Source organism: Anopheles stephensi, chromosome 2, assembly GCF_013141755.1.
Source record: "Anopheles stephensi strain Indian chromosome 2, UCI_ANSTEP_V1.0, whole genome shotgun sequence".
NCBI lineage: Eukaryota > Metazoa > Arthropoda > Insecta > Diptera > Culicidae > Anopheles > Anopheles stephensi.
The window spans coordinates 30,957,295-30,979,613 of NC_050202.1; the positions used below are offsets into that span (position 1 = coordinate 30,957,295).

Below are 22,319 nucleotides of genomic sequence, written 5' to 3' on the forward strand. Positions count from 1 at the left end.
AGAGGCCCTTCATTTTTATTTTTCACTAGTCTTTACGTCTCTTTCCGCCGCTTACGCTTTTTGACTCGCCTTTAAAGATCAATACTCTGCTAAACCAGCTGTACTAGGTACTGGGCGCCTCCACGGGTGCATTTATCTCCCTGGTTACCTGTATTGCACTGGACGGATTTTTTTGTTACCGATCAAGTAGTGCAAAAGGCTGTTGAAAGCATTGAACTGCTTCTTAATCCTTTTGTTAGTAGTTAATATGCTTCCTTGTAGTATATGTAGTATTTTTTTAGATTTATTTAATTAAAACCGACGGACTGATTAGCCCTCTCGGAATAGTCGGCGAACATAAATCTACATTTAACCTACAACGTTTACTCGCATCAGTGTCTCTGCTGCAGACATTCCCGATTCAAACGCCTCATCGACCAGGGCTTCGCGATTGATAGCATTGCCCGAGCGACCTGAGCTTGTATAGAGCCACCGACGAGAGGAGCGCTGGACAATTTTACCGTTGATAATTCCGATCTGGCACGTTATTGCGAGCTATGGCAACCCGAGCACCAGACATTTGGTCCTGTAGCCCAGACTACGATCCCAGCAGCGTAGGGCGAAGCTCGTAGCTCTACGTGGAATGGACACGAGCCGGGCTAAGGAAAAGTTCGCATATTCCATTAGCTATCGAACCAGGGAGCAGACTAAAGACTTAGTACAGAGGAGGTCACGGAACTGCCGCGTCATGGTTGTAACTAATCCTAGCAATTGGTTACACCTAGCCACGACATGATCCAACTGCTATTCGATACTTCCTAGTATCGAACAACACGCCTAAATCTTTAACGCAGTCCTTTCTTGCGAGGATTTGTCCGTTCAATTCGCATCTGAAGAGGGTACGGACTCGAGATCGGCTAAAGATGATGGTGACGCATTTGTCGTAGCATTGACTCAGGAAAATTCCGGATAGTTTTTATATCGTCGGCGTATAGCAGAAAGTTTTCATCAGGAAGCACCATCAACGAATGGTCGGCCCAAGATTACTACCCTGAATCTTAAAATGCAAGAGCCCAACCTTACTGCGTAGGAACGATTGACCAAGTACGATCGCAGCCATATCACCAAGGGCGTTGGTAAGCAAAGCCTACCGAGTTTGGCAGGAAGAACGGTGTGAGGCACATTATCAAAGGTTGCTTTAATGTCTGTATAGATGGCTTCAACCTGGAAGCCAGCGACTAATGATTTATGACATAAACCAGATACTCAAACACCTTGGCAACGGCACACAATGAAGTTATGCCACGATAGTTCGCATCCTCGTTTTTGCAACCCTTCTTGTATATAGGTGTTAGTCATGGTACTTTCCCACTGGAAAAATATTTTTGCCAACACAGGGGCGATTGTTGGGGCGTACCGCTTGAGAATCGTCGCTGGGATACCATCAGGGCCCAAAGTGAACGATGATTTAAGGCGGCCAATGGCATGGGCAACTGACGTAGCGTTACTGACGGGTAACATGCTATGAAGTATTACTCAGCGCGCGCTTGAGACTGCACCAGGATCACTGTTGTCCTGTTGAGCACAATGGTTTGATAAGTCTGGAAGCTCAAGGCTAGTGATCGACATGCCTTGTTAAAGTATTGCGAATCAATAAGTATAAGTATGTTAAGCACAGTATGTCGTCGCGACTGTTTGGCACACTTTGTTTGCTTCTGAAGACAAATATACAATTTGGTCTCAGCTCTTAACAGAGACAATTCTGGGGTGCGTAACACCCAACATGTTTTTGAGCCTAAAAGCATTAGTTGTTTGATTCAGAACCTTGAACCAGAATTCATTTTTTGAATGTCTTGCTGGGTGAGAATATTGGAACAACTTAAACTTTGCAGAACAACCATACCCAGATTTCGCAGATCTCTGGCGAGTAGTTAAGCCGCAGAACACGGAAAACGGAAGCTACGAATCAGTGGTTTCAGCCTATGATTAGCTTAGAATCACGTTCCGATATCCATGAGTTTTCGCTTGAAATAGGAGCTGTGAAAACCCAATCAAAGCGGCATTTGATGCTTTGCCCAACTCCCGACCAGGAGCGAAGTAATAGATGGTGATCCGGTTACCGTCAGGATGCATTATCGCGGTTCTGAATGCTGGAAGAAAACGAAGGAAGTGAAAAATACCAAACGCTAATGCACAACAACACGTGGATACTTGATGATAATCATGATACTGTAATCATTAATCTAACGGTGACTCACTCTTTATCTCTAATTTATCGTGAATCAGTCTTGAGTGTGACCGATTGCCCACCCAAGACCTCACCTCAGGCTGACTGAAGCCATTGGGCGGCATATACTCAAACGAAGACTCACTTTTCAACATCAATTTGTCATCATGCGTTTACAAACATCAAACATAAAAAAAGGTCCCAAACCACTGAATCCCAATAACAGGTAGTAATAGTATTTTTTCCATTTTTACACAGGTCAGCTTCTCTTTCTATACCTCACACCTTCGTATCCCTTCGTCTATCGCACCTCCACTAATGATTCTGTATTCGATTCGGCTAAGCGGTTGCATGATGCATGAAGAAGAAGAGCAGAGTGGTTCTGATACTTTGTGGAATTTTAACGTTTCTTTGACGAATTTTAATCTCTTTACACTGGAACTATAATCGTACGATAAGGACACACTTGAAGGAATATGCTTAAAATATATTTAAAACAAAAAACACAATACTTTTTCTATACGCTCTAGCCTTTTTTTTGTCCTCTTTTGTATCGAATGGTATCTATCTCTCTCTCTCTCTCCTACCGTATATTCTCACTATCAAATTCACTTTCAACACTTTTCGTCCTACGCACTAAAACCATATCTCGGGTTGCAGGTTGGTAGCTGAGGCAAGACCCAAACAGGTGTTCTTTCGTTTTAAATATTATACAATCGTACTCGTAGCCCTCCGAAGAGGTCGCCACACATTGAAATTACACGTTTTGTTGTGAAATAGGGACACATGGGAGGGAAAGGTATGGAACGCGGAAGGGCACACGGAAACGGCTATTGTGCTTTGCTCGTCTAGCTCATTTACAGACTATAACATACAGATTTGACGAGGAGGACAGACGCTGTTTACAATTATTTGTCCCTCTTGTCAGTTGCCAGCTGAAGTTTATTTCGAAGTCCGTAAATCCGTTTCCTTGCACAAAATCCCCCGAACAAATAACAAGGAAGGAATAGGATGTGTGTGTGTGTGTGTGTGGTGAGTTGACCGGAAAACAAGCGATCGGTGGAACCAGTCCACATACAGGTGAGAGCAAGCGGTAAGCGTTACGCCTTATGGAATAGGCACTTTGATAGGTTCTTCTTCGCCCGGACCGAAGACTAGTGCGCTGAGGGCAAAGATCAGGAACACAACACCACCGATGAGGGTCACTGAAACAAAATCGAAAAGAGAGAGCATTAAAATATTAAACATTCTTTCCCTCTCAGAAACTTTGAGACCATAGAATTATAAGTCAAGATCCTGCTGTCCGACAACAAAAGCTGATAGGACTCGTTCGACTCAGTGTTAGAGCTATATATTTCCTGCTCTGAAATTTTTGATGGCAAAACAGATATTACCCTGTGATTGGGCAGGACATTAGATAATCTAGGTAATCAATAACCAATGAGTCGAAGGACACGGCTAAATACATATCCAATACCAAGCCCCGAGGCAAGCTCTTCTATTAGCTTTACGATTAGCGAGTAGAGGATATGGGAAAACCTACCATTCCTCAGTCACTCAAGATTCAAGTCAGGTACTTGAGCTGAAGATTTGGTAGAAAGTAAAGTTGGTTATTGGTTTAAATGTTCTACAGATTACAGATCACATCCCTTTAGCTTTATGAACAGACTAAACATTTGACGTGAGTTTTATCAGTAAGAGCTCTCCTCTATAGCACTAACAACTGACTATGCTTTTAAACCAAAAAATTATCCAAGGAAGCCTTTATATCGCCGAGATGATCTCTTCTACGGTCTTCACACGGAAGGACCGGATGAGGAAATCTCATCCGGATCGTTCCCCCGTGTTGGAGACACAGACTATCCAACTACTTGATATCATTAAGTCTACTAAGCCAGAAAAAGGGCAGGCATGACCTAAGAGGTCGTTTGGCCAAAGAAGAAGAGATTATCTAGCACATCGTCCAAGCCAAGAAGTAGTAGAACCATTGCCGGATTACAGGATTTCCAAGAAGAACTAAAAATGTAAGGTTCATTTCTGAACCATGCCCAGGATGAAGTGGACTAATAGCAAGTAAAACTGGATTGTGTCACCGTTTCTGGATCATGGCAAGATTACTGGATTACTGGCAAAGCGTTCGCAAGCGTTTGGGGTAACGCTTGGCAAATATTTAAAAATGTCCGGCGAAACACACATTTTTATTTTCATTAAGTCCTCGCTATTCTTCCGGGATCGCGTTTTGAATCGTTTGAATTAGTGGCTCGAGGGCAATATTACAATATTACAATAATTAAATTCAACAAAATTAATCTGCCACTAGTATACAAAACACGAAGATTAGATTTTACTTCGAAGATTAGGATAAGAATTGTTTATCCACTCATTGCAGCATACGAACGAAAAAATTGTTAACATAAAAGAGTTGAAAATGTGTTGCAACAATCTTCATTATCTTTTCGCTCATCTCTTTCTACATCTTACAATTAACCATTGGCAAAAATAAAACTGATTGCAAACCGGTTGCTAAGTGGCCGAAATGGACAAAATAGTGTAGAAAGTCCGATATGCAAACCAAACAGAAATACGGACAGCCGCATTTCTTGGCAATATTAAAACATTAATCAATACATTGAAGTATTAAATAATGGAGAGCGGTCAGGACCATACATTTCTATATTTTAACCGTTTTAAAAAAAAGCCGGTCTTCACACGGGGCAGGGCCGCCGGGGTTCAAATCCCATCCAGATCGCCTCCCCGTACGTAAGGCAGACTACTTTACTACGGGCAAAAATTAAGTCACAGAAAGCCAGAAATTGGCAGGCCGAGACCTCTCGAGGTTGTAGTGCCAAGGAAGAAGAAGAGGAGAAAAACCCACACCAGGGAAATTGATTGCGAAACAGTAAACATCAAAGCCTTCTATGATTATTTTGAATTTCCGACAGTTAATACATATGATGACATGCTAAGATCACTACCAAAAAACCAAAGACCGAATTAAAACCTACGGAGATAAAGACGCAGTATGTTGGCCGAGAAAGGAAAGTATTGTTTGCAGGACATAAGGAAGAGTTCTTATTACTTAAATGCTAAAATTACTAAAATAAATAAGTTGAAGCAAATCCTGAAGGAAAGTGCGGAGATATTGGAGATGTCCAGAGAAAATGCCTTTCCCTAAGAGCCTAACCCATTGGCCAAATGATTAAGGAATTATTCTCCGTATCTTCAGCAACTTCAGCAACTAAAAGGCAACTATCCGAATTTCCGTTTGGTTTGAAAAGATCGCTCTTTGTGCACTATTTTATCTATTTCGGGCATTTGGCAACCGATTTTCAATCATTTTTTTTGTAAATCGATTATTGAAAGATGTAGAAAGAAATGAGCGACTAGAGAATGATGAATGTCAGGCCCTGGGCTTAGAAAATCGTCTACGAAGTCGAGCAATTGCTCGATTTTAAGGTGTTTGGATTGAAATTAACATAAGAAAAATTTAGCTTAAACCCACATGTGCACTTATTTTGATTTCTTGATATCGGACTAAGCATGCCCAGGAGGTCCATTTAAAATCTGCTAAAATAGAAAATCAGCTTACAAACAGCATAACAACACGCACATTCCCAAAGCTAGAATATCTAAAGCATCGATCCTTTTTGTAAGCTCTCTACATGAAATGGTAAACAAATTTAGTTAAAATGGGAACGGAACCTATCTTTGGGAGGATTTTCTGCGCGAAACATGAGTGAGTTTGTAAATTTTAAAAATAACTATAAATATTTGACACCGTTCACGCGCATGCATCGTACTGGATGCGACGAAGTAGCATTTAAATAGCGTCGAACGATCATACACTTTTTTCCACAAAAATAGTAGTGACGCTCGAAAGATGAGCAGCGAACCATAACTGCTAGCCGACGCCACCGAAGTCAGTGTCGGAAGTAAACGGCGATTAAACCATACAGACGACAGTTTAAACAAGGAATTGAGCGCACAGGCGGAAGGTTTGAGTTGAGGTCGGAAAAGCTTACCAGTTCGGACGGAAATTCGCTGGGCAACCATGCGCCCACCGATCACAGCCAGTCCGGTGCAGATCGAGTGTCCGATGATACCGCCCGCGATCACACCGTACACGTTTTCGCGCGCACTCAGGATGACGGTGGTCAGCTGGGACCGGTCGCCCCACTCCGCCACGAACGTCATCGTGAACGCTTGCATGAAGATGCGCAGCAGCATCTTGAGCGCACTGTTGTTCCGTCCACGGCCCGTCCCCCGGCGGCTGGCGCTACCGCCCGATTCCGCATCCTGGCCCATCAGACTGCCACCGGCGTTCACCTCGCGTTCGTGCTGTTTGTGGAGAAGGGAAAGAAAAAAAACCAAAACGTGCATTAACATTAACGACCCTTTTTTTTTGTTCAACATTATGGGGAAGAGCTATGGCACTTTGGGGCACGGAGAACAAAAAAAAAGAATCATATACCAATTAAAACACCTCTTTTCGTGTAAGTTTAGTGCGGTGTTGGTGTACGGCTCGATTGATCGAGAAATTAAGTGTTTTTAACTAGATTTGCCAACCGTTCAAGATTTTGATCCACGGTTGATCGTGTGGCAAATGGTGTGAACCTGTCTCCTGACTGTGATGTGGTGTGCTTGTGTTGGAAGGTTCATGCAGGATTTATAGCACTAATAATGGGACAATCGCCAATGAGATGTAAGAACCGAGCTAGTGAATCATGAGACACATGGTAATGAGACATGGGCAGACATGCACGAAGAAGATATGGCAGGGCAGAGCTTTCGATTGAGCCTACAACGTTGAGCATGATAGTAGAACCCACTCTAGGATTCATGTCTACTTCCCATAGCTTCTCTACTACTTCAACATGAGTGAAATGATCTTAACGGATAATGTTTTGTTTTTCCAATTATCTGCTTCTTTCTACGTGATTTTATGCGGTATGAGTGAGAGAGATGAGAATGCTTCTTACTTTTAATCTAAAGATAGATAGATCTAATTGTTCATTCAATTTTGAATGCTTGTACGATTGCTATCGATCGTCCTAAGAGATATTCTTCCTCTTTAATCAAGTATTAGGCCAATGAATAAGCGACTTAACATCCAGCCAACAACTTAGCCAACTCAGTCACATCGACTACATTTAAGTAGTTTAATGTAAAACTAAACTTTTATCGCTACTTTAACCTATTTTATCAAAGTGTAACTAAATCGGGATAATAGCTTTTTTGGCTTAAGTCCGAAATAAGATCCCCCCAACTCGTGGTCACTCACTTTTGCAACTGAGTTACACAAAAGTGTATCTTTTTCAGACTTTTTACTATAATTATTTATTTATTTATTATTTATAATTATTATGAATTATTATTACTACAAATTTTTTACATTTTTGCCAAACTTTTACCTTAATTTAAGGTATCTCAGTAGTGAAAAGTGAGTGCCCGTGAGTGAGGGGTTAGGATCTCTATTCAGACTAGATCTTTTTTACGAAAAAAAGGAGGTTAAGTAAATCTTAAATAATAAATAATACACTCTACTATGAGTCAATAGAAATATAAATAAATAACATTATACTGCGATTGGTAAATAAGGGTCAAAAATGAATTTAAAGAAGTTGTTCAAGCTCAACCGTGAGCTTGATCGCATTTAACGAAAACACGAAGCGTCTTTCGTTAAAACGGAGCGTTCGGCTTCTCGCGAAGTTTATAAGCACGGCTACAAAACTTGTAATAAACTCTCTCCCGATGTCTGCGCTCTACAAAATCGACTGATACCTATACGCTAAAAGTAAGTCCGAAATTCGTTTTACAGAAGCTTTAACCTAGTTTTCACACAGATTGAATGAATGAAACGAAACATTAAGAATCACAGCAAACAAACAAAAAATAGAACACTTATAACAACAAACACACAGTACCAAACGGTGAGTAAAAGCTCGCATAAGGGGACTCTCTTCTAGAATCGCGCAAAGGGTTGAGAACAAAAAACAGTAGCAAAAGGACCAAACAAATCAAACAGAACAACAACATATAACGACAACGAACGAAGATAGGATCAGGACGGCAATCGGCACCAGTCAGCGCAGCGCGTAAAACTAACCGACCAGCTTAGAAGGACCAGATATCGAACAAAAGGCGAAGTGAAGCAAAGTGAAATTTCCAACAGTGGAAAGAGAGCTCCTTTTGACTCCTTGAGAGATTTTGACAAGAGTTACAACAACGATCGAAATTTTGTAATAAATTTGGCCAAAAGCGCAATGCTCGCTTGCCTCTACCCGGCGCACGCATTGGCAGACAAAAACACGACGAAAGTGAAGCTGTAAAAATGGGCTTAAAATAATAATCAGTATAATGGTAATGTTCAATGCATTATAAATAAAATAAAAACAGGGAAATCCACTTAAAATAGAAATAAACAGATTAGAAACAAAGAAAAAGGGGGGGAAGGAAAAGCATAAAATGTCCAGTTAATAGCGAGTATAACACACAACCGGTAAAACATAATGAAAAAGCAGATAGAAATGGATGAAGGAATCTTCACACAAGTCTGGCGTGTAGTGCGTGAATAGGTTCATTTTTGGTCCACAAATTTTGGGAAAAGGTGTTGTGTCTGCTCTGTGTCTTGTAACGTGTTTTCTTCGCCCATTTCCCACTGATTGGAGTGCGTGTGTATCGGTTGTGGAGACGGATTAAAATAAATAAAATTTACGAGTTAGCGCGCCTCAAGCGACCCCATTCAGTTGAAGCTTTTGCAGCATATTTGCTAACCGTTTTATGCTGATTAGCTGGACCGTTGGCCGTCGTGCCAGCCGCCACCGAAGTGAGGTTGGTGGGATGACCATCCTGCGCCGTTCCGGCGGTCAGATGAACCGATCCGTTCGAGTGAATACTGCTGGCCGGTGTTCGTAGCCGTTGTCTCTGCTCGCCGCCACTGTCCAGCAGTAGCAGCTTGCTGCGGGAAGACTCCAGCACTGTTCCTCCACCGTTGGTCGTGGAGGATCCTCCATCTGCACCTGCTCCTCCTGCTTCGGCGCTAACATCAGCACCACCGTCATCAGCAACGATTATGTGACCGTTCCCGGTGTCGATGGAAGAGGCTCCCACGTGGACACCGTGCTCGGCTGAGATTCCAGATTTGCTGCGAGACACGGACGCGTGTTGTTGAAGTGGGCCGGTGCTAGCGGCGGAGGAAGTGGTTAGTTGGGCGGCGGACGCAGATAACCGAAGCGTCGCACCGGAAGACGTTGTGTTGTGGATCAGCTGCTGCTGCTGCTCCAGCGAGTGGATGGACCCATGCTTGGAACCGGCATGTCGGCGGGGCACGCGCTGCTCTTCGGTGTCACTGAGCGGCACGAGTTCGACCGTTTCCTTGCGGCTTCCGCTCATGGAACGGGTAAGCTGCACGATCGACACGGGAACACAGGGACAATGCAGGATCACGCAGAGAGGAATTGGCAAAAATAAGAAGATGTCATGTTTTATAGAGCAAACAGAGGCGATCATAGACAAAGGGGGATTGATTTTGATACCGTAGAAGACTTGAGCTGTGTATATTTTTTTTTGATTTTGTTTAATGCACACAAAGGCAAAACGAACGGTGTGAGCAAAATAAAATGAATGGTGACCGAAAAAAAACAGATAAAATAAATGAAAATGAAAGTGTGATAAACGAATAAGCAAACAAGAGAAAGGTGCATTTTGAAACGATGCGCAGCAACAACGGTACACAGAAGAAGAGTTAGTAAGAAGAGTGCAAAATAAGCCGTCGAATGTTTATTTTGTTTCTTGAGTAAGGACTATGTCTTTGCATTCTCCCGCTCCCGATGTGGAAGGATTGTGAAGAGGACTTCATATGGAAAAGTAATATCAATACGGATCACGCTGAACCGATCCTAATATTCGTAAGACTAAGAGTATCTGAATTATCGTTAAGAACGACAAGCGGTTGTTTAACTACGTTTTTCTACTACAACTCCTTGGCTTGGCCAACAATATCTAGCGTGTTAACTTTATCCACCCGTAACGGGATAGCTGCAAAATTTAGCCAGTAAATCAACAGTCCTCATTGAGCAAAGATACAAGGAAGAAGAAATACCGAACAGACACCACGAACCCTGTGATTTTACGAAGGCCCAGCATTGGGGCTCTAGGGGAATCATTTTCCAAAAAAGAATATAAACGATTTTATAATTAAATGAAACCCATTCATGTCAAACAGGGATTAAAAAAAAACTTGTTTAAAGCAGAATTGGCAAGAGGTTTATCTTACTGAAACTATCTACGAAAATACATCAACGATTGTCCCAAAAAATAGACTTCTGTCCGGCTATAATTTAAAATTAGTAGACTTACAGTATACACATGGGTGATCTACAGAGAGGCTATCATTCTTATTAAATCGCCAATAACTTCACATATTTCGGGTCAAAAGTAGGCACCGATAACAACTAAGATGTTCAGATACGCTCAAGGGTACTTTGTTTATAGTTTCTTCTTCTTCCTTGGCACTACAACCTCGAGAGGTCTCGGCCTGCCACATTTCTGGCTTTCTGTGACTTGATTTTACCCGTAGTAAAGTAGTTAGCCCTACGCACGGGGAGGCGATCTGGATGGGATTTGAACCCCGGTCCTGCCGGTGTGAAGACCGGCGCCGTTATCGCCTCGGCCACCGGACCGCCCCTTATTTATTGTTTATTGTCATTATAATTCAACGACCCACGCAGGGCCCCCTTGAAGCCTAATTGCTAAGACACTTAACAGTTATAGGAACGGACGGATCAAATACAATTTAAAAGCGCAGCGCGTTACATGTCCGGTTGGTGACAATTACTCATACAATCATATTCACGGCACATACGGAGAATGGGATCAAAGGTACCAAAACGAGTGCGGCGATCCTCTACGTCAAGCAGCGTCCTTGGGCGAAGTGGCCTGGTTGGGACGTATAAGTTGAGCCCAGAGAGTAGTGTTGGGGAGTCGATCCGGTAGTCCAAAAGTCCCGCAACAAATAGTCTCTGGGCGTTGCAGTTACGCTGGTTCAGCGACTCGATACCCAAAAGCGCACTTTGAGATACGCTCGGGGGTACTAGCCGCCAACCGGTTATATTAAACTCTGAGGAATCTTCTCCACTGCAACATTAGTTGCGTCCAACAAGGTAAGGGCTGTATAGAACGTGATCGTGCAGTGAATGAGACTCACCAGGCTCCGGTGGGCTAGTGATGTCATGTGAATGACACCGGAAGACCCAGCCGGCAAAGTCTTTTTAGGCCGCCCACATGGCGAGCGGAGGTCGGAATAATGAATATTGGAGACTACGGCGTTTGAGAATTGTTGCGCCTAATAAGCAAGTAAGCAAAAATTCAATCCAAACCGTCATTTTATACTGCAACTTTCGATCAGGGATGATCATATGACATATTGACAAATCCAGTATCATCGACTGGCCCTTTGTTGATTGCTTCTGTCTCACAAAACCATTGTAAGACATACAACGAATGGGTCGTTACCGATTGTTAATCAAAAAGGACGAACAGTTTGTTATGCGGATAGCACCAAAAATCTTAAGAACTTGTGGCCCTAATTTGAATAATCAATAGGAAAGAACGAAAATAACGGAATATTGCCAAAAATACGCTTTTGACCTGAGAATTCTAACAACTGCTAAAACTTTCTAAGTATTGTTTCGAGATATGAAACGAAGAAGGAAAACTGTTGAAATTTTAGCAACATTTACGACCAACAAAAATTTTGATAACCTTCTAGCAAGCTAAATATATTTGCATTAAATTTCACGAACAAATCAAAATCATTACGTCGAATAGTTCAAAAAGAAAAAAAATTAAAGCGCTCATAATATGAATTAAAAACGAGTCTCAAATATCGCCAATACAACCGCCCAACAAATTCTAGAGGAAACTGGAACAAATGTTGGTTCGGCAAAGTTGAGATCCCTTGAAGGTACTAACGGAATGGGGGTTTTGGGCACCATGGATTGAGCAGCTCATGAATTGTGCGCGATCGAGCAGATCAGCCAGCAGATGTTAGCCACAGGCGGAGGTTCCATGTGAGCTCTCCCCTGGTGGCTACCTTTCGAGGTCAGTGCTTCCCTGCGGCCGCTCTTGACCACGTACCACAACATGCAACATTCCGCTAATGTCGTACAAGGCAATATGTGAGAACTTGATCTGGATCGCTCAATTTCTAGATCGCAAAGTCGTACAATCGACCGGTTTCAAGGCGGCCGAATTTTCGTATGGGGTAATATATTTCTCTCTCTTCTTGGCCTGACGACCTCTTGCCTGCCATTTGTGGCTTCTTAAACTTAGGGATAACCCGTATGAGGATAGTCAGTGCTCAGTACGGATTTGCACCCCGGTTCTGCCGTTGTCGCCTCTACATTGTTGCTTGTCCTACCAGTAAAACTATTAATATTAATGCTTTAAATAACCATGATATTGCGATTTTGAACTAAAGCATTTATATTTTTAAAGACAATAATTGTAGAAAGTGCAATTTAAATAAATCATCACTACTGATACTTTCAGTTTAATCATTCCCATACATATAATATGCAGGCCTTAGATAAACCGAAAATGCAAATAATTTGCAAATAATGCACATAAATGCAATATAGTTGTTTTTGTAATATCTTAGAGCAATTTAGAAACGGAATGACTGGGTTTCCGCAGTAACTATAATGTACGATACCCGCAAAAGCTCGACATGTGCCACACTTGCTTCCATGCTTTATTGTTCGCTTCCTAAACGAACAAACGACGTTAATCGACGACGCTACTAATATTTGTCCTCCGATAGCCCGTGACTCACTGTTGGGCAACAGATAGTGAGAGTAATGTGCGCCAGCAGTGCTTTGGGAAGCTCCCATTGCAGGCCTCATTTGATAGTTACTTGCACACGGTTTCGTAAGAAGCAGGAAATTATTCCATCGGAGGCTGGCTGTAGTTAACGCTTTCAAGGGCACACCGACTTTCAACGGTGTCAGCCTGTAGTAGCCCAGCGTCCGCCAAACGCTGGAGATAATTAGCAAAACAAAACAAAACAGCTATTACTGTGTGCAATTACCAACGCACACTATTCTGACACTCTCCGAGCGAACAATAATTTCTTCGGTGGATGCACTTTAAAGATGCAGCGGTCAAATGCATCGGAAAATGGAAAACGGAAAAAATACATGAAAAAGTTTCAAAAGTTTCAGTTTCATCATAGAAGTGCGCAGAATAATCGCCACTGAGCGCCAAGCCAAGCACTGGTGCACTGATTCCGGCAGGATGTTAGGTTCCATTCAATAAACCGTATTATGTTGATTTGTGCTCTAATGGTTTTGGGTCTCATTTCTTATCGATTAAATGTGTATGTTCGAACGCACGCGTAGCGAAAGACTACGTGAGCGATAAAACACCTTCCAAACCCGGCCATGGGAATCAAACAATGCGGTAGAGTAAAACAAATCAGAGACAAACCAGTCAATGTCGCTCGATGTTTTTATCGCACCGGGTAAGCTCATTTCCAGTCCATTTTCACGCCGCAGTAAATAGCACAATGCAGCCCGGAATCGATGAACGTGATCGATAAACGTTTCCATGGCAACAAGATCGAATGGCGTGGAAAGGCTGATAAATGCTTGCAGCATATTTCCATAGGTAAAGATGTTATTAGTCATTCGTTTACACCGTTGGGTGTTTACAGTTGGCGGGCGAATAAATGACTAATTTAATGAGCATCATTGAATCATCATCATTAATGAGCATCATTTTTGATGGGCGACTCGGCAGGACCGAGGTTCTAATCCCATCAGGATCGTTCCCCCTAAGTCAGGATTGGCTATCTAGTAAGCTAGAAATGGCAGGCATGGCCTATAAGAGCTCGTTAGGCCAAGAAGAGAGAGAGAGAGAGAGAGAGAGAGAGAAAATGAGCATCGCCAAGTGAAATAAAACATTCCTAAAGCCACTTCTAAAATACCGTTTTATCCAACAGTAACCCGGTTGCCGTTGGTGTTCTTGTAGCCTTTTTTATCTGTACCGTTTACATTCTTCTGACACAAATCCCGTACAGCCAAAGAGTGACACGCGCGAGAGTCTACACGGGAAGATTTACAACGTGGGCAAGATTAACGTGTGCTGCAAATGGCGTGATATTTGACCATGGCCAACGACCAGGAAACCCACCCAAAGCAGGTGGCTGCTGTGCCCGAATTATCACCTTCCACGCGTCAGCGGGAGGTTAATTAATTCGATGGACCGGAACATATTTTCAAAACTAACCGCCCTCCGATCGGGAACCTGTGTGTGTGTGTAAAAAAATTACGTTTGGCCACCGAATGCGGTAGGTCAGGGCCGTATAGAGCGGATTAATAGCACAAAAGCAACTGAAGAAGAATGTAGAAAGAGAAGTGTACTTAAATCATCAAACAACGAGCAGACAGACAAGGCTGATAAGAAGCTGCCAATGCCGTACACCCGCCCGTCGGCAGGAGGTTAATGGCACTCGCATTTCTTCGAGGCATATCAGAGCGGGAATTGGTTGCATTCAAACAAATACAAAAATAAAAAGAAGGTACGAAGCTAGGTGACGACAATTAGGGAGATGCACAAGGGACGAGATCGAAACGCTCTATCAACCGGCACTAAATAACTAGCTAATCGGGGTGTAAACGAAACATAACACAACTTAACAAACTATCGCTAGATAGATCTCGATGTGTTTGACTAGCATCTTTTGTCGTATGCACTTTCCCCTGTATGAGAGCGCTGTTCTTTGGACGGTTGTGAAGGTTTTGGAATGAGTGGTACAATTTTGCCACCGAAACGAATCGAAACGGAAAACATCAAACATAAATCCCGATGAAATGGGGAGGGGCAGACGGTAGTACAAGGAAAACAGAAAACTTTGGTTGGAGCGCGATCGACATACCTCATCTTCGCGTTTTCTCAGATCTGACTGCACCTCTTCGAGCTCTTCGGCCGCCCCGGTCGCTGACATGTGGTACCCGTCGTACAGCATCTTAATGCCGAACAGGGCGAACAGTGCGGTCGAGATGTAGAAGGTGTATACGCGCGGTATGAGGGTGGCCGCCATACCGAACAGCACCGAGAGCACCGTCATCAGGGCTAGGGCAGCGATCGCACCGGCAAACACGGTCAACCGCGGGTGCCGCATAGCCATGATGGCTGCGATGAAGAACGTTTTATCGCCGAGCTCGGACACGATGATCACCATGAACGAGGCGGCAAATGCGTGCACGAACCCAATGTCGGACGAAAGCAGTCCCTTGCCTTCGGTCGGTACGCTGCTGCTTCCGTCCGGCGACAGCTAAAACAAACCAAGGAAAGGGAAGAATTGCGTTAGATGTATTGCTGCGTCCATCGGTTTGGAACCGGGTGTCATTTTACCTCATCCACCTCGGTCACGACGGAAATGTCCTCCTGCGGCATCTTATCTGCCCCTATGCCTGCCGTATCGAGCATGCAAACCAGTATCAGATAGAAGACGCACACGTACATGCATTGTACGAGCCGTTGGGAAATATTCGTTATAACGAATTTGTTCATTACACTTTTTCCAGACATTTTCAGCTGAGACGATGGTGGTGCACCGGTGATGACGTTCTATACTGGAAGCGTACCGTCCGCTGTCAAGCTTGCACGTAAATCAATAACCGTCTGCGTACCAGACTGGCTGGAAGAAAATCGCTTTCCTTGCCAAAGTGTTGTCACGAAATCGATGCTGGCTGTCGGAACGGCGTAGTAACGGGCACCACTGTAACGTTAGCACACACTTTCACTAAAATATTCTCACGCGCACGGTACACGGATAGCGACAACTGGGGCCGATGTTAATTCGATTCCTTCTGCCTTACGACTGAGACACGACCGCGACAAGACATACGCGCGCGCGATACGGAGAAGAACCCCTGATTGTTGGACACGGTGGGAATCTGCTTCCAATCTGTCGTTCGAAAACACGTAGCTTTTGTCACAACCGCGTGATAAAAATAACTGATACGCGCGCGTCCCGTTTATCGTTCTCGAATTGCCACTTCAAAGCCCCCGTCAGACACAGAACGCGATGGAAGTTGCACGCACTGGGCGGAGAGAGATTGCACTTGGCGCGACGAGGGCAGAAGTATCGCCGCGATGGCAACGAGCTGACCACAAATGTACGCGTGCAAATCCACGCAAAGGGGGTTTCTTTCTGTTTTCCAGGGGGTGAAAGCGATGGGGGACACGCGTGTACAAAAATTGTTTTTGTTCTTTTTCTTCTGACAGCCAGAGATGTCAGGGCTCGGAAAACATCGGTTTACACAGTGGTTTCTTGATTAGACCGTAAAGAATGACGTTTTATACATTATTCACAGTAGAATTAGATTACATTTAAATAGAATTAGTAATTAAAACGTTATTTCTGCGTAGCTTTTAGTATATTCGTTAAACTAATGCGAATTATCAGAAAAACTGTTCGACTTCGTATTGCTATTTGACAACTGACATGCAAACAATTCCCAGCTGTCGGAGTTTATTGACAAGAGTAAACAAGCCGTTAACAAGCGCATAATGACCCTGTTTTGTCCAGTAAATTGATGATGTTTCGCTGTTTTTTATACAGTTCTAAAATTATGGAATTTGGATTATCCCTACAAGTTAATTTTCTTAAAATAAAACCAGTTGCTCTATTAATATTCCTTTCCACGCAACCATAGCGACAGGTTGCTTGACGCTGTTGACAGCTCTGCCCTGTGGGTATGAAAGTTATGCTTTCGGCGCGTAAATTTATGTTGTGAAACGGGAGCATCGCAACAAACAGCGGCCACTGCACCACCACTCCATCCATCGTTGAACGGTTGTACAGATTATTGCATTACGGGTGAAAATGTGCCTTTCTGTTCACAGATAATTTGTGTTAGTGTGTACGTTATGTGTGTATTGTAAAAGAAAGTCTGGAACCCACACACCATCGATTAGAGGACCATTTCCGGCTGCTGTGCGCTTTGGCTTGCATGGTGTCTGCTGACGACCGCGACACAGCACGACCGGGCACCCACCGCAGTAGCTATGTTTATCGCCGACCTAAGGAAAGACTTTTACCAGCAGCTGATCGGCAAGCGCATTCTGGTGCTGGTAAACTACGATCTCGATGCGATCTGCGCTAGCAAGATTCTGCAGGCCCTGTTCCGCTGCGACAATGTGATCTACTCGATCGTACCGATCATGGGGCTGACCGGTATGAAGCGAGCGTACAACGAGCACAAGGGCGACGTGCGGTACGTGCTGTTGGTGAATTGTGGCGGTTGCATCGATATCGTGGACGTGCTGCAGCCGGAACAGGATGTCGTGTTTTTCATCTGCGACTCCCACCGACCGTACGACGTGTGCAATGTGTACAGCGATGGACAGGTTTGTGCGAGGGCGCGTTTATAGCCATCGAACGACGTTAACGTTTTTCCCTCCACCATGCCTTAGGTTCGTATTCTGGGCGAGATGAACAGCAGCGAAAACATACCCGCCTTCGATGATATATTTCAAGATTCGGACAACGAAAGCAACGACGAGGATGATGCCGGCTACGACGAGGACAATGGAGGAAGCGATAGCGATGGAGGCACCACCGGCAACAATCGCGTACAGCGCATCGAGCAGCGGTTGCTACGGCGACGGGAACGAAAAGCATGGCAAGAGCGACGGATAACGCTGATGTTTGAATACTCCCAGTACGCCTACTACGGTGCCAGCTCGGCGCTCAGCATATTTGAGCTGGCCTGGCGCTTGTCGAAGGATTCGCTCGATCTGCTCTGGTGGGCGATCGTTGGCGTGACGGAGCAAAAGCTGCTCGGCAAGGTGGAAAGCTCGTCGTACACGCTGCTGATCGAAAAGATCCAGTCGCACGTATCGCGCCTAACGAACAAGGCGAGCGATCAAGCCATCCAGACGTCGGTGAAGATTGTGTTCGAAAGCGATCTGCAGCTGGCACTGTTCCGGCACTGGAGCGTGCTGGACTCGCTTCGCTATTCATACTACCCGGCCTGCCGGTTAAAGCTGTGGACGCACAAGGGCGACAAGCAGATGAACGAGCTGCTGGTGGACATGGGCTTACCGCTCGTGCAGGCAAAGCAAACCTTCAACGCCATGGATCTGGTACTGCGCAAAGAGTTTTACGACAAGATTGAAAAGTTTGCCGAAAAGTACAACATGCCGGACGTGACGTACGCGTCGTTCGTGCTGCAGTACGGCTACCGCAACCGATACTCGGCCGCCGATTACGTCTACTCGATGCTGGCCATACTGGAGTCGGTGCGGCAGGATCGGTTACCGGAGGCTTGCTTCCTGCAGTCGATGGACGCACTATCGCGGGCCAAGAAAGCGCTTCTGGACGAGGGCATCGAGATGTGCAAAACGCTGCTAACGACCATATTCAAGCAGGTGCAAACTTGCCTCGAAATGCATCAGATCCGCTCGGCCGGCCCCTTTCTGTATCTGGTTCTGCAGGAGGAGGTGCCGTTTTTCAGCTGCCCGTACGGGTTGATGCTGTTGGCCCGATTCTTGCTACGAGCACACGTTGCCGTATCGCGTAACCGACGCGCACAGGAGCTGCCACTCATTGCCGTCGCTCCGATCGACCTGCAGAGCGGCATATCGCTGCTGGCCGGTGTGCCTCCGGTCTGTGAAGACAGTCGACACTTTTTTGCGAAAGCGTTCGAGGAGGCGGGCAACCGCAGTGGGGCGATCATCTCGCAGGACTTTTTCGAGACGGCCGTCATACAGATAAAGCAGTCGGATTGTACGAAATTTCTCGATGCGCTCACCGTTATGCTTAGCTGATAGATTGGAAGGGTAACGTTAGGGAGAAATCGTTTTTTAGCCGTTAATACCACAAGCACAAACAAACACACATCTCCGCCCTTCAAAACAGCATCCAAACAGAACGCAATTGGGGTCCATGGCTGGTCTTGTGGGGGTTTTGTCGCAGAAAGGTTTTTTAGAAGGTCGATATCATTGTAGTTTAAATGTTTAGGTTGTAAGACAGATGCTACGATTTCAACTCTTCAGCACACACACACGGCAGATAGAATATCGTTCCGTAATAGGTTTTGATTTTAATGTACTTCGACGTTGATTTTCCTAGCCCTGGCAGTGTGAGCCGTACAGAGAGAGAGATGTGCAAACCATCCGTTAACAAAACCATTGATAAATTATTACCGGCAGGAGAGATTCAGCGAACATGATTAGCTTAAGGACCGACACTTAGCATTATGGAAATAAACCATTTACCTGTAGCTATACACGCGTGTGAAGGATCGGATGTAATAAAACGAGAAAACACTAGCATAATTTAACTAAACAAACAATCTTCTCAACATGCTTCCTGCTTTAACTGCCATTCCTTACTGTACGCTACCGATGGTCCCGGTTGCACTATTCGCGCACTACCAAAACACTCTTCATTGCGATAAAACACCGCATACTGGCCGGGCGTGATGGCGCGCAGTGGTTCATCAAGCCTTACAAAGAGCCGTTCCCGTCCATGCTCCTCCGTGGTCTCGATAACGGAACACCCCACCAAGGGTTTGGTGTGCTGGAAGCGAAACTCACACCGAACCACATGGCCCCGCTTCAACCCTGGCGGGGCATTTATCCAGACCGGTTGCTCGGCGTACACCATGTCCGTGTACAGCAGCGGATGCTCGTGTCCGGACGCAACCTCAATCACGTTTGTCTCCCGATGCTTCCGGAGCACGTAGTACGGTTGCAGGCAGCCACCAATTTTACACTTCTGTCCCACCGTCCAGTGATGCAGACCGGCGTGACGCCCCACCTCCCTCCCACTGTCGACGTCTACGAACGGTCCCGGTTTCGGTTCGATGTACTCGGCGATAAATTGTTGAAACGACCGTTTGCCCACGAAGCAGATGCCCATGCTTTCCTTCTTCCGTGCGTACGACTCTAGCCCGACTTCGGTGGCCAGTTGCTTGACCTGCCGCTTGGTTAGCGAACCGATCGGAAACATTGTGCGGCGGAGCGCATCGGCAGTGATTTGCGACAGGAAGAACGTTTGATCTTTTATCGGATCCGGTGCCATTAGCAGTCGTACTGCTGTGATGCGAGAGCGAAAGATCAGTTACGTATACCACTCTTCGGGATACTAAAAAGATATTTGATTTATTACCTTCTTGCTCGTTGTATTGCTCCAGAAATGGTCCAAAGTTGGTGCGTGCGTAGTGGCCGGTTGCGATCGCATCAGCACCAAGCCGTTCGCGGGCATGGCGAAAGAAGCGGTTGAATTTTATGTGCCTATTGCAGAGAATGTCTGGATTAGGTGTTATTCCCGCTTCGTAGTCTTTGAGAAAGTTTCTGAAACAAAACCGAACAGTGTCGTTTCAATGAGACGTTTCAAGCACGTTAAATGAATTGCGAAATGACCTTCTGATCCACACTTACCCAAACACCTCCGACCAGTACTCTTTGACGAAGTTTATCTCCTCCAGCTGTATGTCCAGCATCCGACACAATCGATGAGCATCCTCCAGATCCTGCTCTCCGGAACAGTAACCGGACTCATCGATCAAGTCCCAATTTTTCATAAAAGCACCGCATACCTCGAATCCTGCAAGCAAACGGTGGTGGCGATGAGTATGGCTCTTCGAAACGATTTGCGAATCGTATTTCAGCTTACCTCGCTTCTTTAGTAGATAGGCTGATACGGCACTATCAACGCCGCCGGAAATACCGACCACTACCCGGCGGAACATCGAATCTTAATCCGGACCGCAGTCACGATTGCATCAAGTTACGTTCGGAGAACATGCTGAAACATTCTGCCGGCGAACAATCAAAACAAACAGTTGCACAAGAAATGTCAAACTGTCGCAAGTGTAAACAAAGAGCTGCGTTGACAGTTAAAAAAAACAACAACACGAGAGTTCCACGTTTGGTCAAGCAAATTTACGTTTAATTTGAGAAATTTTTGTTAAGAAACTTGTGAATTCCTTTTATTAGGGTATTATTGACAAGTTTATTGTGAGAGAGACAAATTGATAGCGTAATTGGAGCACGTTGCACAAGTATTTGTATTGGAGAAAGTCGTTCGTGTACATTCCAGCAGATGTCGCACTCATCGGGAAAGGGGAAAATTCAAGATTCTACCCAATGAGAAGGTTTGTCCTGTGTGTGGAACGTAAGGATTAACCACTTTTATGCCACAGGTCCATTGGAGATGGAGATACAGATGTTGATGCAAAGCGATGTTTCTCATATTTTATATCTAGATGCAACAAGAATTCGTCACCAGGCGCTCAACCACCACAAACTTGGCTGAATTTGGCAGCTTTTGCCACAGGACCATCGACTCGGGCTCCCAGGTGGGTGAGGTGTATACGAACATCAAAGCTGCCAGTGATAGTGTCCTGCACTCCTTGTTGCTCGCCAAGCTCCGTCCTATTCCTGCTTCATTAGGGATGCCTCAAGCGAGTAGCCTCGCGAAGCTATTCGTGCCGACCCGAGGCCGGTCAGACCAACTCCGCCTTCAAGCCACGCTTTGTTCATTCCAGTCCTGGTGTTCAAAAAATGGTCTTGTTGCGTTGCCCTCTAGTGTACGACTACACATTAAACGGTTCTACCATTGTCCGCAAAAGCTGTGTCTCCTAAGTCCCTAGGAGTGCTCCTCGGCGAGTACTTGAGCTTCCACGAACAGGTTGAATGGGTCGTCACCAATGGCAACCAGCGGATGGGTTTGCCTAAGCACCTTGCTAGCGACTTCACGGACCTCGTCGCCATGACGATGCTCTACCACACCTTGGTTCGATAGGTGCTGGAGTATGCCTCCATTGTGACTTTCTGCTGCTCGCTCCCTGACCCGCTTGGAATCCGTCCAGAGCGAATTCATCCGGTTCGATTTACGCTTCTGGAGGGTTCAAGTGGACTACGGCGCTCGCTGTGCGCTTTTGGACATCGAGTCGCTGAACCAGCGTAATTGCAACGCCCATACACTGTTTGTTGCGGATCTTTTGGACTTGCGGCGCTACTCTCTGGGCTCGACATATACCGCTGAGGTATTTGGAGGAGAATACTAAGAACTAACTCCTGCTACCCTTTATCA

General features: G+C 45.0%; 3 protein-coding genes across 4 annotated transcripts; 1 reads left to right on the forward strand and 2 right to left on the reverse strand.

The window, feature by feature from the left end:
• Window positions 1-2,416: 2,416 nt before the first annotated feature.
• LOC118506345 lies at window positions 2,417-16,477 on the reverse strand. The gene is made up of 5 exons (XM_036043329.1): window positions 15,623-16,477; window positions 15,144-15,542; window positions 8,981-9,610; window positions 6,229-6,544; window positions 2,417-3,411 (listed from the first exon to the last, which is right to left on the reverse strand). Exons 1-5 carry the CDS (start codon window positions 15,797-15,799, stop codon window positions 3,314-3,316), a joined length of 1,620 nt encoding a protein of 539 aa, XP_035899222.1. The 5' UTR covers window positions 15,800-16,477; the 3' UTR covers window positions 2,417-3,313.
• A 437-nt stretch (window positions 16,478-16,914) lies between these two features.
• Window positions 16,915-19,508, forward strand: LOC118507922 (cell division control protein 45 homolog). Its single transcript, XM_036047224.1, has 2 exons — window positions 16,915-17,623; window positions 17,690-19,508. Exons 1-2 carry the CDS (start codon window positions 17,282-17,284, stop codon window positions 19,043-19,045), a joined length of 1,698 nt encoding a protein of 565 aa, XP_035903117.1. The 5' UTR covers window positions 16,915-17,281; the 3' UTR covers window positions 19,046-19,508.
• A 44-nt stretch (window positions 19,509-19,552) lies between these two features.
• On the reverse strand, window positions 19,553-21,069 carry LOC118507923 (mitochondrial tRNA-specific 2-thiouridylase 1). Of its 2 annotated transcripts, none has more exons than XM_036047226.1 (4): window positions 20,898-21,069; window positions 20,663-20,828; window positions 20,391-20,575; window positions 19,553-20,314 (listed from the first exon to the last, which is right to left on the reverse strand). In XM_036047226.1, the coding sequence occupies exons 1-4, from the start codon at window positions 20,971-20,973 to the stop codon at window positions 19,578-19,580; spliced, it is 1,164 nt and encodes a 387-aa protein (XP_035903119.1). In that variant the 5' UTR covers window positions 20,974-21,069; the 3' UTR covers window positions 19,553-19,577. The 2 variants fall into 2 exon arrangements, with proteins under 2 accessions (XP_035903119.1, XP_035903118.1); XM_036047225.1 differs by having other exon boundaries at window positions 19,553-20,317; window positions 20,898-21,067.
• Between the last annotated feature and the right edge of the window lie 1,250 nt (window positions 21,070-22,319).